We start from the raw sequence: 18,389 nt of genomic DNA, 5'->3' as shown, positions 1-18,389 counted from the left end.
ATCACCAGCAAATATAACTCGACTTGGTCCATTAATTGCCTTCTGATATTTGGCTTCTCGGGGATTTTATGGAGTCATTTGGAACGGGCTTCTTACGCCTTCTGATCTATTTGGCACGTGTTTCTTGGTAGCGGTGTTCATAGTAATCTCAACTCGACGCCACGCTACACTTATGACATAGCTTTTATTCCAGTTTATTTGTAGTTTGACGTAGTTGTTGCTCACAACCTGGGTGAATGTTCAGTTAACCTGATGTTGTTATTTGTAATAAAGCAAACTCAAGTAAGTGAAATACACCATTTATCAAGTCAGAAATGGACCATAGTCAGGTTTCTAAGCAAATATGAGCTCTAAAACCCTTTTAACTTGACTTACCTCCATAATTAGGTTGATTATGAACATGGATGATGTCAGTAGTTTATAAAATGTAGGTTGAAGAAATAAGGCGTTTAAACGAAACGACAGGCGGCTTTGAACGAACCTGTTTTTTACCTTCCTGAAGCAAATGTTGTGGTGAATTTGAAATCAGCAACTTCTCCGTCAAGGTCACGCTTGTGTTATCGCTCACCCAAGTAACTATTTTGTTTTAGAAATACGTTTTTGTTAAAGGCTGGGGGTCTTACCTCAGGTAATGTAATTTAAGAGGTCTAGTTGATGTTAGGCACAGTTCAATCCGGAATATATTTTTGATTATGGGTTTTATTTCGCAACATATATTGTATATACATTGTCTGTAGTCTTTAATAAGGATGGGTGGTCTACCAACCTACAATAATCCTTGCAGTTTGTAACACTGTGGAGGTCCAATCTTGTTTTGAATATATCGGCAGAAGGTGCTGATATTACGTGTTCCGATAGAGAATTCCACTAATTCACTACTCGGTGCGATAAATGAAACTCCAGACGTAAACAATTCGATCTCGGTTTTTGAAATTTCCTCGAAATTACTCTCAAATGATCAGTCCTAGACGGAAGGAAAATACAAGACATATTAATACCAATGTCATCATTCGGTGTACGATGATAGATCAATATTATATCACCATATATTCTTTGGTAAGATAATGGAAATAAGTTTAGTTGTCTCAGTCTGTCTTCATAAGATAGGCCAGATAGACCTTTTACCATCTTAGTCCCTCGTGGTTGAACTCGTTCCAGCATATGGGCTTCATACTTAAAAAACAATATTCCACATGCGGTCGCACGAAAGTCAGGGATAATAATCTGAACATTTCATCATCCAAATACTGGAAAGACCTACGAACAAATTGTAATACCCTATAGCCTTTTGCAGCAGCCTTACAGTGGCTCGCAGTTTTGAGATCACTGCTCAGTATCACTCCTAAATCTTTATAGTTTCTTACTTTGGGTAGCACGGACCCACATATTGTGTAGTGATACGAATCATTATAGTTATTTAGCTGCATCATCACACTCTTGTTAGGACTTACTTCTAGTGACCACCTGTTCATCCATGCCACCAATGAGCTGCGACCATCCTGTATTACTATTCTATCTGACATGCTGTGCAGGGGTTTTCAAATCTTTATGTCATCGGCGAAGAGTAGAACGGATGATTTTGCTACAGTTGGTAATTCATTTACATAAAGTAAAAAGAGAAGAGGACCCAGGGTTGTGTCTTGGAGAACTCCACTTTTTACAGGTTCCCACGATGAGAGAGCTCCGTTTACCTTTACTCTTTGTCTCCTGTCATGGAGAAAGCTACTTATCCAACCTACGACTTCATGATGGATTCCAAAACGTTCCAGTTTGAATTTAAGACCAGAATGGGATACCTTATCGAAGGCCTTACTTAGATCTATGAAGATCATATCTACAGAAATATTCTGATCTTTTGCCGCAGCCCAACCTTCTCTTGCAATGAGAAGATTTGTCAAGCATGATAGGCCTCTCCGAAAAACATGTTGTTCCTCTGGATAAAAGACCATGCCTTTCAACATAGTTTATAACAGCTGTCCGGATGATTTTTTTCCATTAGTTTTACAACTGCAGTAGTTAAGCTAACGGGTCGGTGGTTACTAACTAGATTTCTGCTTCCTGTCTTATAAACCGGACTAATTATCGCGTCTTTCCAGTCTCTAGGCACTCTGGACTACCTCAGAGACATATTAAACAGTATTGCTGAAGGCTCAGCAATTACATCTGATAGGCCTTTCATAATCTTAGGATTAATATCATTAGGACCACTGGACTTAGGTTTGAGATGATGAAGTAGTCTTAAGACATTATCTTTCTCAATAACTACAGGGTTCATCAACAAGCCAATACAGTCACAATAAATCGTTGGCCGTTCCTCGTTACTGATAAAAGACACTTTACTGAAATAATCCGATAAAGCATCAGCTTTTTCAGTATCATTTCTAACCAATATTAACGGATTCTCTCGCATCCTAAGTGGTGGAATTTCATCGCTTCTCTAAGTTCTCCGTTTTATATACGAGAATAGCCGTTTCGGACTATATTTACAATCCCTAACCAATTGTTTTTTATATGACTGTTTAGTCTTATTTATTAACGCTTTAAAAGCCTTCCTAATGTTAAAAGAACTGGATCTGTGCTGCTCTGAGCCAGTAGAGATGAACATTTCCCAGTGCTTTTTTTCTGTGTCTAATATGTTTCTTGACTTGTTTAGTTATCCATGGTGAACGGTTATTCGGTCTACGTGGTACTAGTCATGGTAGAGACAAGGACGTATCTGAACTAAACTTGCCTTTAAATGTAGACCATTCTGCTCCAAGTGATTAGCTAGTATCTACTGACCAATCTGTCTTAGCAGAGCACTCTTGAATGGCTATGTTAAATCTCCATACATTTAGTTGAGGCTTAACTTGATTGCATATCATGTCACTAGCTCTAAACATGAACGACAAAACAGCGTGATCGCTATTCACTAACGGTGAAAGAATATTTAGGTTAGCAATATCCCCAGTCTCATGAGTGATTACCAAGTCCAACAGAGAAGAACCTTGGTTTGAGTTTGGATACATGCTGTACTAACGCATGCTCCATTACTATTATCAGGAACCTACTATCAAACGAGTTTATAGATCCTTCCGTGGTTATCTCAGTCCAACGAATATCAGGTGCATTAATGTCTCCTGATATCAAGCATCTGTTATTTGCACTTCCTATCTGAATGTGCTCTAAAATAAAATCATCAGCTAAGCAGATTAGGCTGCAATAGATGACACCGAGTATAAATGTACAACATTCTATAGTAAGCTCACAGATAATGACTTTAGAAGTTCCACTATCACGGGATTCGCAAACAGAGGAGCGCATATTTATATTGTCTACGTATAAAAGTTGCTTCCAAGTCTCCATATTTGGGGGAAACGGCACGAAAACCTCGAAATTTCCCCAGGTCTGGAGAAGGTCCCAAAGTTTTGTGGAAATTTTGAGTTTTCTCCAATGCTTCCCCAAACATTGCGGGATGTCATTCTTTTTGTCTCGACATTTGTCGATGATCTAGTTCTATTTAGTGCAGTCTTTTGACCACTGTAAACAACAACGTAAACAGATTCGGGATGCAATCCTCTCCCTCGAAATGCAAAATGTTACTTCAGGATTGAGTTGCATCTGCACCTGAACTAATGATAAGGAGTGAAGTAGTTGAACGCGTCGACTGCTTCACTTGGGAGTCTTATCAGCCTTTGTGATCTTGTGTGTGACGAAATATCTGCACGGATACAGAAGGCTCGACTAGCTTTTGCCAACTTGTTTCATTTGTGGCGTAGGCGAGATATCCGTCTACCAACCAAAGGACGTGTTTACTGCGCAGCAGTTCGCTTTGCTCTACTCTATGGCTGTGAAACATGGCCGGTAAGAGTAGAGGATATTCATAGGTGTCTTCGAAGCACTTCCCGTATATCCTGGGACCATCGAGTAAGTAACGTAGTTGTTAGGAAACGGGTACTAGGTAAGGGTGGCAAATCAATTGATGAAGTAGTGAAACTTCAACAGTTGAGATGGCTGGGATACGTGTTACGTATGCCCAACCACCGACTGCCTCGACGTGCGATGCTCAATGGTATAGGAGTAGGTTGGAAGAAGGCTAAAGGCGGCCAGACCGAAACATGGCACAAGTCCATGAAGTCACTGACAAGTGGACTGAGCCATGTTAGTAGATGTAGACTACCTGGTTAGGATCCGCGAGACGATAGTAACCTATGGTTAGAGACCTGGAATGACATGGCTCAAAATCGTTTGCAATGGCGCAGGTGAATTCACTCTTCGTGTTATCCCAAATTCCAGTTTTCTGAATTCTTCATGTCCCTTTTTGTCTCTCCAAATTTATTTCACTGGATTATACTTCTTGAATAACATCTTCAAACCCTAATCTTTCCGATTAATTCCTATACTTTTACTACCTCTACCACTATGAGGTTTGAATCGACACTTGTATCTCTGTGCTAATCTGACATGGCAGCTTGAGCTGATGTACGTACTTACGAAGTTCTACTTTGTTGCTGACTGGTTGATGCACCGCACATTAAAGTTTTGATGTATTGTATGGAACAGTAAGCTAAGTAAAGTTAGTGTTTGTACAAAATTCTTTGAATAGTTCACTAGTTTATCTTATTCTAATTCTTCCCTTTCATGTAAGTTTTAAACTTGAATGCACATAATTATCACTGGTTTTGGGCTTTATGGAAGTTGCGAATACAATTCCAGTTCGTTGGCTGTTAATCGTTTGAGACAAATTTGGAATAAAACGTATACTGATACTTGTACTGGTATAAAACTACACACAATAGAGAATGTTCCTGTCACGTATAAAGCTGTTGACCAATGCGTTAATTCTATCTGGAAAGAAAACCCTGTAAGTAAAATACCTTTGTATAAGCTGAAGATTTTATGCAGCTGATTTAAGCTAATCTTTGTAATCTTATTAATTGCGCGATTTCAGTGGAATATAGGTTGCTAGTTTCTTCTTTATTTTAAAAGCCCATTTTCTTTCTGCTGTTTCTTACCAATAAATCAAAATGGTGTGATTTTTAATGTGACCATTTTTAGATGTGATAACTGGAAGTGTCGATGATATGTAGTGTATATATTTTTTCGTTGCTTCGAGGCAATGTCTTGGTTTTCGTTTACTCACTACTAGGTAACACTTTGCTAACGAGTGCCAAATAGCGCAAAATCTAGGTCTAGGATATCATGTCAATCACCTCCAGCCACTATCCTACATCTCAACATAATGCATGTGATTATCGAGTCACTTAGATTTGTAGCCTTATTGCAACTCTACAGACAGAATTTGATCAGCACTAAAGAAAGACTTCACATACATGACATTGGTCGCTGCTCAGTGATCGATCAATTTTAAAAAAGATCTTAGGAGTATCATTGTTCTCATATTTTTAAGTATTTCCTGACAATATAGTATATTGAAATGCATTATTACCACTGTTAATTAAATGTCTCTATTTGGTTACACTTACCACTTTTCCAGCCGACGTCTATTTTAAGCAAGTTGAAGTAGGCAGTGACTAGGCATATATACTTTCAACCATCTCACTTGATAAAGGTTTGAATTCAAAATACCTAGAGAGCATTTTTATATTCATATAATCCCATAAAATCGAATGTGACGTTTTAGGCATGTCTTAACATGGTGTTTTTGAAGAACATGGAAAGTGGTTATAATTATTTTTGGATTTTTTAATTTAATATCTGAAATCAGTAATGTAGACCTCTATAGGCAGTCAACTTAATTGGTATCCAGCATATTTTACACTGATACTTCATGCTATTAGGTCACATCCCTCAACGTGCTGTCTAGTAGGAATTCAAGTCAAAATTGCCACTCCTTCGTCCTTTCAATCTTAACTGATATTTAGATCTTTTTGAAAGGAGTGATAACTATATCAGACCAAAATATATTCACATGTTATGGAGTATTTCGTCATGTGGAGAATATGTGTAAAGTATTGTCTTAATGGTCTTTAATTACAAAGTCTCGTACTTTATGTTGTGTTTAGTTCTTATTAGTCAATGTTTTTAATACCAACAGACTAAGATAGTTTTTAGGTGTTATCTGTCTAACTTATTGATTTCCATTAGGATTTAGTGATACATGTCGGTATGGACGCCAGTGTGACGATGCCAATTTTGGAAACTCTGTCATATAATAGTGGTTACGATAAACCAGATATGGATGGCGCTTATTGTGGAAATAATGGTTGTGTTAATATTCATGGTGAACCAATCCTTTATTGTAACATGAATTTGAGTAAAGCATACAGTAAACTAGTGGATAGTCATATTGCTTGTTCAATTTCAAATGATCCAGGCAGGTTTTTATGTGGCTATATATACTACAAGTTAGTTCTATCCGTTATTACTTCTATCAATTTATCCTGTTGTTTAATATAGATCACTGGAATATTCACCTGATCGAGTTGTTTTCATACATGTCCCATGTGCAACTAGAATGTCTGTTGAAGATACTGCTATTTCACTTCTACAGATAATTCGTGAACTAACTGCTTTAAAAGGAGTTATAATTCCTTATACATTGACTACTTAACAGCAAACTTCTTAAAATTTTATTTCCTATAAATTTTTGTGAGTAAATTAGTAGAACCTCAATTAACCTGCGCAGTGGTCTTCTCTATACACTGAGAAAAGCTGATTTCATGTCATTATTTTTATACTCATTATGCCTGCATTCTTTTATGCACTGACGGCATTAACAAACCATTAAAATGAACTCAATTTTCTGTACAGAATAATTTACTTTCAGGTATAGAAAAAATAAATTCATTTTCAGGTTTCTTATTTTGCTTTGTTGACCTGATTATTAAAAACAAAAGTGTTTGAAATTCATGCTAACATTTATATATAGTAAGTACTAAACAAGTAATTATCGATCTATTTTTCAACAATTTCATATCTGTCATAGTTTAAAACAGTAACGACAATCTCTCTGTTTCAAAAAGCCCATAAATAAGTGTTAAAGCGGTATTGTTTTTACGGAGTGATGTGTTTCAGTCGAAGGAATTCTATTTACAGTCTTTGAATCTATATCCAAGCTCTTATTGTATTTAACATGTATTTTATGATACATATACCAAGAAACTACTTATTTCGACTTATTATACTGGCTAAGATGGGCTTAAACTAGAAGACAAGCTATGGATACACTATGGTATATCATCAGTACATGAAATCATTACTTATTGATCTGGAACATGTCAAGAGGTTTAGGCTTCCTCGTTCTGCTAGGCAGGGTTGTCATAGTCTGTCGTAGGAAATTTTAGATAACGTGGTTTAAAATCAGTCTGAGTAGTCGGATGCACTGGGTTTTTTTTTTACCTAAATTTTGAGTTTACCACAACTGACTGACCAATTTGATTTGTAACTTCAGAACTATTTATTGTACGTCCAGTTTTGCAGTATTATCAGTTTAATTTACACCTAGTTATGCTGTACCTTAAAGTTTAAAATATAATTTTCTTCAGAGACAAATATTTCCACGCATCAGTCCATAGTGAGGTTTATTTTGGTTAGAATTATAAGATGTAATGAAATTTGTGTGGGCTGAATTATTTAAAGCAATTATTACTAAAAAGGATTATTATGTGTATGAGATCAGTACTTTATTCTAGATAACTTTTTATGAAGATGATCGCGTTGAAGTTAACATCATGATGGTTTTAAAGCAAGAAATTATGAAGCGTCAACCATCATTTCTTCAAACAATTTAGAAATATTTGTACATAATCATTTCGTACAAATCTCAGAATACACAAATTAATGAAGATCCAGATTTTAAAGTATTTAATCTATGATCAGGCGGTTATCGATATTTTCACCTCCCGAAGTTTGTTTCAGAGTTTTCAATAATAATTTGTATCTTTTTTCTGAGTTGCCTGTTTATTGCACATAATTGTTAATGATTTTCTTGACGTTGATCAGTTGAATCGTCCGTTATATTCTTACTGTGTTAAAGTGATTCCACGAAATTTAGAATTATCCAGTTATTCCTCCTCTTCCTATTTTTTCCGCTACTGTTATTCTTCCTCTTGGTCACTTCCTTTTACTGTACTGATTTAAAATAGTATACGAACCTGTACATGTTTTGTTTTAAATAACTATATACTACTTAAAAGTATTCAGTAGATGCACATATTTAGAATTTGCACATGCACGCAAAATCTCAATACATTGTAGATTCGTGAAGTAATACATTCACCTCTGAACTACCATATCATCTTAAGGGATTGAATACCATCTTAATGAAATTAACATGTGGAATAATATAAAAATACATGCTAAAATCACTTCTACATAAGAGAATCAAATCTGCAAGAATAAATGATAAAATGTAAAGTCAATTGCAAATATGAGAATCATGCAAAAAATGTTTAGGACTAAGTGAGTCAAGAATAAGGAACACATTTATTAGCAAATAATGAAGTGATATACATAAAGTCTTGCAGAAGTTAAGTAATGGGGAATTACTTGTTAATCGGTTTTCATTAGAGAAGGAAACCAACTGAATTGCTTGTTAATAATTTCATGTAACGACCGAAGATGAACGGCGAACACGTTTATCACATATTAGGTTTTGTTTCTCAATAAGTTCTGCAACATTTTTCATCTATATATTTGAATAAATAGGGAAAAATTCTATTCTAAAACTCGTTGAAACGCTAATTCTAAAAAGAAGTAATCTTACGTGGTGCTAGCTATATTTGAAAAGATTTTATATCTCGGACTGAAACATATCAGATTCCTCCATTTCGAACTACGTTTATCTCATTAATGAGATGAATGGGTACATGCCTACTTTATTCATTGCCGAAATATAAGTGGTAAAGCGTATTCAATGAAGTGCACTTTCAAAAGTGACTGGATAAACTACTAAATATATTTTTGGGAAAACCTTGAGATAAAACGAATATTTTTACGTGGTACCAGAAAAAAACTAGATCCTTAGGAACTTTTATAGATGGTTTAAGTTTTAGGATATAGTGTTATTGAGTAAAAAAACTAATGTCATATAAATCTATTTCTATGAGCTTATCTAATTCTATTGATAGATTTGCGATGTAGTCACCAGTGTTATTGACTCAGCTTTTAATCCTATATGTTTACTATCAATCCGTAGGTTTTCCTCATTTCAGCTAGTTAGCACATTAGAATACACAACCTTTCAGTAAAAATTAAGGTAACAGAAATTAGTATATTCATCCTTACCATAAGCTTCATAGTTATTAAGAGGACGCATGCAGGAGTCACTTTTCTTTTGTAGAAGTTAATTTTTAGCAATAAGAATATTATAAAGTGATACATACATGAGGTCATCTGCTTTAATCCTACCTGTGATGTAGATTAGTGGGGTACTTTATATAAATTGTGAATGTGTACCAACTCATATACTGATCAGTTTATAATATTTTTGTCAGGATAAAAAAGTGCGTACCCGTTCTAAGTGGGTTATTTTATGGTTTAATTTCATATAAATTTCAAAACAATCTGTCGTATTTTTATTATATGTAAGTGCCTTAATAAACTTATAGCAAGACTGAAATATTCTATGAAGGTTTCTGGCTTTTATTCATGTTCAGCTATCTCCTTCCTAGTCAAATTATGGACATTTCTAAACAAGTATACTTCTGACCATCATATATTTGCAAGGTATTTCTCATAACTGTGATATACTATTGGACTACTACAGCGATTGTGTTAGTTAATTTGTGATAAAATTACAAAAATTGAAGTACTGTGTACGCTGTATCTACAACTACGAAGAAAAATGTTTTTTTTAGAAAACAGGAAAATACTTAGGCACACCCCTTTTTTGCTATCGGTGAACATTATTCACAATGATACCATTTCGAATATACAGTTACAACGTGAAATTCCTCTTCAAATTTGAACTAGGTAATAGTTATTTATGAAAATTCAGTGAGTAGAAGTTTGTTAATCTACTGGGCGACGAGTAGTATATAAATTGATCTGTTAAAAACAATTTACCTGAAGTAAAAGCTGATACAGTAACATGGTATTTATATTTTCATCCTCAGAAAATTTCGGCGATGAAACATGTTCCATTGATCGACATCGAGACTTAAGTTGTTTTGCATGAATAGAAGATGATCTGGAAATCTAAAGAGAATTTGTAATTATAACTAATGGGATTAAAACTAATAACATTCACGCAACTCATTGTGAAATTAATTATCAAAATCTTCATTGTTTTACAGATCATATTTGTTAGCAAGTATTCACTTTATCTTATCATTTCTTTAGGGCGTTATTACCGTTCTCAAAGTCTGTTATATTCAAAGTTTGACATTTTGTTTACAATAGTATATCGACATACATACACAAAATTATTGGAAAGTTCTTCGCCGTTAGTTTTCTACTGGTCTGTAACATGTTTTCGTTTTACATTGATATTCAAACAACTGGTGAGAATTTCTGATCAGAAAACTGATGGGCAGTAAAAATGTACACAATTTATCACATAAGAAGTCAAGTCTGAAAATGAAACTGCTGATTGAAACAGCGTACATTATAACAAAAGTTTATATAAATTGAAATGAGATTTATTTAGTGTATCTTTCTTTACATTTTGATCAAACCTGTATACATCTAATCTTTAAATATTTGACAACTTACACAAGGAAATGGAAAGTATGTTTAAAGTGTTTTGTTGTATTCTGCTGTTTACTTTACTAGAATCGATGACAATATAATCAATTTTGCAGTTCAAGCAATATATAAAACAAATTTTAATCATCCTTTGTTCTTTTTTGGAACAAATTTTATTTATAAGGAAATAAAGTTGTGGAAAAGCCAGTTATCTAGTACTACTTAGTTATATCAATTGGTTTATAATTTACACTATGATGATTCATTTCGCTGACTGGATTCTCCTTGAAATTTTTTCTGAGCATATTAATAGTTATTTCCTTTTAAAAATGAACTTACTTTACGTGGATAAACTGTTTGATTTTGTACAATCGGTTCATCATTTATTCCCTTTATATGATTATCTGAAGTAATAAGTTTATCACTTATAGTTAGATCGTCTAATTGTGATAGCATAGAATTGCATGTAGACTTAACGCTTTTCAAACTTATTTTTCGTTTTGTAGCCAAACTAATTTGTTCTTTATTTGAAACATCACGTAATTTATTAATTCCATCTATTGAAGCATTTTTATCATATTGACATCGATTTGATTCATTGTATAGTGTTAAACATTCCGACATAGAATTACCAGTAGACATTTTAATATATGTTGGAGATTTCGATTTAGGGTGTATAGATTCCATGACATTATAACTATTTTTATCTTGATCAAATATTAATTGATTATCAGACGAGGATAAACTTTTCAATGAAATTGAAATTGCTTTTAAAATTTTATGAAACCATAATAATAAATTATGAAACGATTCTGTAGAGGATAATGTTTGTGAAATTGTTGATTTATTTTTTCTAGAATCGAATTTTTTGAGTGAATTCCTTACTGTTGGTGAACACTGAGAAGATAATGCACAATTTGGAGCTTGAATTATAGCGAAGAAATAAAACAAAATGAAAATAAAGGAAATGACAATAAATTGTTTTTTCACAGATAAATTATCAAAGTTATGTCAATGTTGTATTTATCATGGAAAGAAGAATAAAGTTTAGATCTTTAGTGTAGTTTATTTTTAATGTGCTTATTTTTTAAGCCACGTAAGTACGGCACATTACCATGTCCATTTTTTTCTAAAGAGAAAAGGAGTATGCCAATTTACATACCTCAATTTTACAACTTACCACATATGAAATCAACAGCTTTTATCAATAGCAGCATTTTCGTGAATAGAAATAAAAAAAACAAGTGATTACATAAATTTCTTGTTCACCTTAAAGATTTTAATTCTATCGATCAACTCAAATCCATGTTTTACATTCTACGAGTATTTTGGATAGTGGCTTTATGAGTTCTGTTATTCATGGTAAGATAAATTTAACATATCGAGTAATAGACGAAATGTTAAGCCATGTTTGTATACTTTTGACGTACGAAAATGTTTGGATTTCACTGTACCAGTTGGACAGAGAGTTACATAAAATTCGTGGTAAATTAAACATGTTTCTTGCAAGCTATTTGTTGATTGTGTCACTTGTTACCCTGAATTTTCTATGTGGTCATTTTTAGAAAAGAATTGGAATTTACGATGGACACCGACTAGTGTATGCATCTTTTCGATATATACTGTTTTTGTCTGTAAGAAATACTGATGCCGTGTCAGGTTAGTTAATTACTAGAATCACAATTATTAGGTTACTTACAGTTTGCATCGTTATAATAACAATCCAATAAAGTAGACTCACAGGTGGGTAGAACACTTCAAAGAACTCTTGAATCGACCAGCCCCACTGAACCCAGCCAATATCGAAGCAGCACCCACGGACCTCCCAATCAATGTTGGCCCACCAACAATTGAAGAAATCAGCATGGCCATCAAACAAATCAATAGTGGCAAAGCAGCAGGACCGGACAACATTCCAGCAGAGGCACTGAAAGCAGACGTAGCGGCAAGTGCAAGGATACTCCACATTCTCTTCAATAAGATTTGGGATGAGGAACAAGTACCAACAGACTGGAAAGAAGGACTTCTGAACAAAATGTCAAAGAAAGGCGATCTCAGCAACTGTGATAACTACAGGGGCATCACTCTTCGCTCAATACCAGGACAAGTCTTCAACATGGTATTGTTAAACAGACTGAAGGACTCTGTAGACTCCCAACTTCGAGACCAACAGGCAGGATTCAGTGAGGATTGATCATGTACAGACCAAATGGGAACACTATTTATCAGTGTGGAACAATCAATTGAATGGAATTCATCACTTTGCATCAACTTCATTGACTACTAAAAAGCATTTGACAGAGTGGATAGGACAACACTATGGAAGCTTCCTCGACACTACGGTGTGCCTGAGAAGATAGTCACTATCATATAGAATTCCTATGATGGATTAAAGTGCAAAATCGTGCATGGAGGACAGTTGACAAACTCGTTCGAATTAGAGACCGGTGTCAGGCAAGGTTGCCTACTCTCACCCTTTCTCCTTCTCCTGTTGATAGACTGCATCATAAAGATGTAAACATCTGAAGGGAAACGCGGGATGCAGTGGACATCTAGGATGCAACTGGACAATCTAGACTTCGCAGATGATCTGGCCTTCCTATCGCAATCGTAACAACAAATGCAAGAGAAAACGACCAGTATAGCAGCAGCAGCAGTAGGTCTCAATATACACAAAGGGAAAAGCAAGATTCTCCGATACAACACAGAATGCACCAATCCAGTCACACTTGACGGAGAAGATTTGGAAGATGTAATAACCTTTACATATTTGGGCAGCATCATTGATGAACATGGTGGATCTGATGCAGATGTGAAAGCGCGGATCGGTAAAGCAAGAACAGCATATTTACAACTGAAGAACATCTGGAACTCAAACCAACTGTCTATCAACCAACACCAAGGTCAGAATTTTCAATACAAATGTCAAGACAGTTCTACTGTATGGGGCGGAAACCTGGAGAACTACGAAAACCATCATCCAGAAGATACAGGTGTTTATTAACAGTTGTCTACGCAAAATACTTCGGATCCGTTGGCCGGACATTATTAGCAACAACCAACTGTGGGAAAGAACAAACCAGATCCCATCAGAGGAAGAAATCCGGAAGAAGCGCTGGAAGTGGATAGAACACACATTGAGGAAAGCACCCAATTGCGTCACAAGACAAGCCCTTACATGGAATCCTCAAAGCCAAAGGAGAAGAGGAAGACCAAAGAACACATTACGCCGGGAAATGGAGATAGACATGAGAAAAATGAACAAGAATTGGATGGAACTAGAAAGGAAGGTGCAGAACAGAGTGGGTCGGAGAATGCTGGTCGGCGGCCTATGCTCCATTGAGAGTAACAGGCATAAGTAAGTAAGTAAGTAAAGTAGACTCACGTTTCTCTAAATATTCGTCAGTCGAATGTATCGAATCTGATGATTGTGAGTGAACGTTTTCGAACTGAACGTGTATTTCAACCTTTATTATTACTGGTACAACTAGCATAAACCTCCTGGCTAAAAGATAACGCTTTCAAATCATTCACATTCAGACCAACATTCAAAATTTTATGAACATAGTGACTTGGATTTCGGAGTAATTTCGTTCTTGGGGGCCGGTTTTCTTGGCTTAAAACCAACTGAATGGGTTTTCCATATCTTTGCGTTCACTAGCTGGATCACGTATGCTAGAATGGGTACTTCGACGGCGGAAGATCTCCTAGAAACATCAGTTATATGGTATACGATTTAATTGAGTCCCTTTGATTGAAAAGATGACGTTTTAATATTTTTCCGCTTGGTTCGACTCACGTCGGAGTACTTCCCAGTAGGTCTTCATGCTGGTTCATTTCGACATATTCACTTATAAAATCCATAAATATCTTTACTTCAGTGAGTCTTGCACTATAACTCAGATACTCCTGGAGAATCTTTAGCGCATTTCAATGTGAACAAGTGACTAGTAACCCCAGTCATACTTCACTAAAATATCATTCAAATATGACCACACATACCCATTGGCGGTGTTGGATTCTTTGAGAAGCTTCTATTGTTTTTTATAGACGGCGTTACCAGTTTCTGTTTGAAGTTTAACGCAACAAGCTGCGGGATAATATTTTAATCTTATGGTGTGGTAAAACATTAATCTTACGAGTATTTTAATGAACCCGAAATAGTTTTATCTTTCAAACAAAACTGAATGTTTTTTTAAAACTACATAAAATATGTCTCATAAAAGCATTAGCTTAATCATTTTACCTAGTTTCATTTTCTGATTTATTATAGTTAAACCAGACAAATTTATTTAAATAGGATGATCATTATGGAATGCGAAATAGTTGGTAAATATGTGAAGATAAGTACTTCAGTAACATATAATGTTGTGTATGACACGATTATTAAATAAAATTATCGACTTTGTAATGTAAAATTATGTAATATTGATTTTTATTAGTGAACAGGTCATACTGAATAGATATCGGCTATTAAAACGAAATATAGACGTTTTTCCATTTTATTATACAACAAAACTACTGTGAAACGGAAGTTCTTTTTAGCAAAACAGTTTTGGCCTACGCATATATTGTAATTTTAAATATTTTTGAACGATAATTCCATAGAACCTTGTAGTGTACAACTATCTATTAACAGGAAATTATTCATCATGAGAAGGTAGCACAAATGATCACATATATATATTTGGACAACACAACTAATTTCATCCCAGAAAATTAGGATTTTAACAATTAAGAAATACAACCGCATACACAACACATTAATTGCACAATCGTGACAAATGAAAGTAGAAAAAACGTAAATTTATCATGCCAACCATCTAGGAATAGTGCTTGTATGTGAGGACCATAGTTTTCACAAGCAATACTTGGATTAGTCCTCATAAAGACCTTAATTTAATTTTTCCAAGAAAGATTATGAATAATGACAGAGACTACTCGAAATTGTCAGTTGGGTGTTACATAATTAAAAGTGGAAAGTTACTAGGATAAATTTCTAGGTTGTAATTCAAGTAAATCATATTGTATTTCGGATATGCAAAACCGATTTAAACACAAATCCTGTTTAAAAATGGAAACAACTTGTGTAACTTATTTCACAAAATATTTGTGCTGATTTTGTATAAATTATGACTGTTATATGCCTATTCGTTCAAGGATATGTTTTCCGTCCAAAAATGATGGCTTCTAATCATTGAAGTGGTAATATGTATTGACAGATTGATCTTTAAAAACTTATCTAAATTTCTAAGTTTTATGTAAAGGAAAAGTACGGTACATTTTATAGTTGTAGGTATCGAGAAATGTATCCAACAGTCCTTTAATCCTTCATGTGTACCTCAATGATTTTGTAAATCAGTAGCGTGCATTCTTACTAATGCCTCAATTTTGCATCAACAATCATCACAAGCACGCTATAAAATAGGACAAATAAACCACAGAGACTAGCTAACAACTCAGTACCAATATCTAACGCACAACGTTTTCATATTCTACAAACAGAAGTTCAAGAGAGAGGGTGGTTTTATTTTTCTTACGGCAATATTTACTTTCTCGCCATTATAAGAAGTATTAAAATGTCTCGTTGAAACTACACCATCTTTATAAGATTGAAAGGTCTTTTATTATTGTGCGGCAATACAACTAATGTATTTTAACTTTAAATCACTTTTTACGCAGGTACAAAATATCCTTGTACAATGCAAAATTCATTCGAAGTGTCAATGGGACTAACAAAATAACTCATTAAATTTCTCAAAAGTACAGATCAGCCGTTTTGCATCATTCTACGTTACAGACTGAGATTTAATACACTTATGACTTCTACGATAAAAAACTAAAGAGTTAACGAGATAATAGTTGTTGTTTAAAGTGAATATAACGAGTTTATTTCCGTAAGCGCAATGCAATCACTAAACTACGAAATTCCCAAGGCTTCAGCCAATAAATCTACAGACTTCAAACCAACAATTAGCAGTTTTACCTAACGTTGTCATACTTATTATACCATAACAATGCCAATCGATTTCAAACTATATAGTTTCACAAACTCACTGACTTAATTGAGTAGTTCCTTAATAAATCCTTTCTGACCAATGTTAATAAATGCCACTTACAGTTCAATAATTCTTCAGATGTGTATGGGAGAATTCCGGTCAGTTGAACAGACATGTGTTTGTTTCTTTCGTATTGTTCTTTTAATGCGTGTCGATGGGCGTCTTCAGATAGTTCAAGTTGTTTGATTTTTTTTGTCATTTCAGAAAGCTGATAAATATAATGAAAGCATTTTATAAAAAAACTTTGAACAATGTATATGCATAACTTATGATTGCTTTTAATATTCTTCTCAGTTATGAAGGAATACAACTGTATTTAATTCATTGATAACAAATGTAATATTTCAACAAAAAATATGGTAATATGAATATCTGTTTTGTTCAGTGTTTGCTAAAGCCAGTCCGTAATGGATAACTATGAAATTCCACAGCTCACAATCCCCAATTTGTAAATATCGTCTGATTGACTAATTTTATTATTAATGGCCATCGTTACACAACTCTTTGTCTCTCTCAGGATATATATATATATAAATAATTATACCGGAAGTCATTACAACTGATTATCGTAATGTTTGGAAATAAAGTTTAGATTTGAATCAAATTTTTCTTCCCAATAAACCTACTTTTTAGAAAATAATTCGCAGATAATTTCAATCCTTGAATTATCAACCACATGAAAATTCATATTAAGCTTATTAAAATTGAGCTATTTTTGTCTCACTGTTAAACTTTTTTAACAGTTTGGACATTCCAAACAATGACTCAAGTCCTCAAGTAAATACGTTTTGTAAAAGCTATCATAGATTTCTCCAAAATGTAATGTTTTATTTTGGCTTCGCTGCTGTGTTTCTGTAGGAATTGACTCTTAATTTTGATACCAGTGACAAAACAGAGTGTAATATAGCGGTCAAGGTACTCAAGTCCCAGGTTCGAACTCTCTCCCACCTATTTCGACTGGAGCAACCGGATATTAGTATTGTTATCCGTCACACTTTGAGTTTGGTTCATACTCAAATAATTAGTGAATGAGTTGAGAAGGAAAGTAAAATTCGTTTTAGCAAATCAAAAACAGGCTATTAATGCAAAGTACAATCGTTGGAAGAATTGCACAGAGTTTAAAGAAGAAAACAACGAGTGAACTTTTATAGAATACCAGATGTTTAGTGTTACATAATTTCTACTTATTTTCCATTGATCAACTGACCATAAAAAGGAATATTTTTACATATTCATGTATTAAAAACTACAGCATTAAGAGATGGTTTATTTCAGTATCAACTATCTGGCTATACATTGTGATTTTCCAGTTATTCCACAATTATTAAAATTTATAGTGGTATGATTTAAATAAATCCTGTAAGTTAAATATAAAGTTCTATTTTAACTTCGTATTTATCCTCAGAAAGAAAAATTCAAACCTAATTGTATATATTTTAGCTATCATGAAAACTAAATGGTCAGGGTTTTTTCTATCAATAGCTAGATAAGATTTAGGGATAGAGATTGTCATAAATTATATTCATTTCAAATTACATAAATTGTAAATCTTTGTTATTTTAATTTATGATTCATTGTATTTTGTATTTTAAATTATAACGAGAGCTTCGTCTAATACACTTTAATTTTGTACATGGTCTACTTGGTAAATATACAAACAAAGACATGATATGAATGTTTTCTAATGAGACTAGGGAAAAA

At 34.0% G+C, this 18,389-nt stretch overlaps 2 protein-coding genes across 5 annotated transcripts in view; one reads left to right on the top strand and one right to left on the bottom strand.

Annotated features, from left to right (window-relative positions):
• Window positions 1-515: 515 nt before the first annotated feature.
• PGPEP1_1 (Pyroglutamyl-peptidase 1) lies at window positions 516-11,687 on the top strand. 2 transcript variants are annotated; one of them, XM_051215247.1, is made up of 4 exons: window positions 516-572; window positions 4,628-4,843; window positions 6,088-6,347; window positions 11,487-11,687. In XM_051215247.1, exons 2-4 carry the CDS (start codon window positions 4,640-4,642, stop codon window positions 11,503-11,505), a joined length of 483 nt encoding a protein of 160 aa, XP_051073654.1. In that variant the 5' UTR covers window positions 516-572; window positions 4,628-4,639; the 3' UTR covers window positions 11,506-11,687. The 2 variants fall into 2 exon arrangements, with proteins under 2 accessions (XP_051073654.1, XP_012795918.1); XM_012940464.3 differs by lacking the exon at window positions 11,487-11,687 and adding an exon at window positions 6,400-6,804.
• CCDC88A_3 (Girdin) overlaps window positions 7,610-18,389 on the bottom strand; it is a gene marked incomplete at its 3' end in the record, with an annotated part of 33,337 nt that continues 22,557 nt past the window's right edge. The window contains exons 9-12 of one of the 3 annotated variants that reach the window (XM_051215235.1): window positions 16,749-16,896; window positions 10,969-11,552; window positions 10,009-10,140; window positions 7,610-8,629 (exon numbers count right to left, since the gene is read on the bottom strand). In XM_051215235.1, coding sequence (XP_051073651.1) covers window positions 8,546-8,629; window positions 10,009-10,140; window positions 10,969-11,552; window positions 16,749-16,896 — 948 coding nt within the window. Of the gene's footprint in view, window positions 8,630-10,008; window positions 10,141-10,968; window positions 16,897-18,389 lie in introns of those variants that run through there. The other 2 variants (XM_051215234.1, XM_051215233.1) reach the window with 2 other exon arrangements.

This window comes from Schistosoma haematobium, chromosome 1, assembly GCF_000699445.3.
Source record: "Schistosoma haematobium chromosome 1, whole genome shotgun sequence".
Lineage (NCBI taxonomy): Eukaryota > Metazoa > Platyhelminthes > Trematoda > Strigeidida > Schistosomatidae > Schistosoma > Schistosoma haematobium.
The sequence above is the reverse complement of the archived record's forward strand: the minus strand, read 5'-3'. Positions and strand labels throughout refer to the sequence as shown.

Excerpts from the sequence above, each read along its gene's own strand:
- PGPEP1_1 (XM_012940464.3), top strand. The coding sequence starts at position 4,640 with ATGCACATAATTATCACTGGTTTTGGGCTTTATGGAAGTTGCGAATAC. Across the intron at positions 4,844-6,087 it reads CTATCTGGAAAGAAAACCCT|GATTTAGTGATACATGTCGG; the intron begins GTAAGTAAAATA and ends GATTTCCATTAG. Across the intron at positions 6,348-6,399 it reads TGTGGCTATATATACTACAA|ATCACTGGAATATTCACCTG; the intron begins GTTAGTTCTATC and ends TGTTTAATATAG.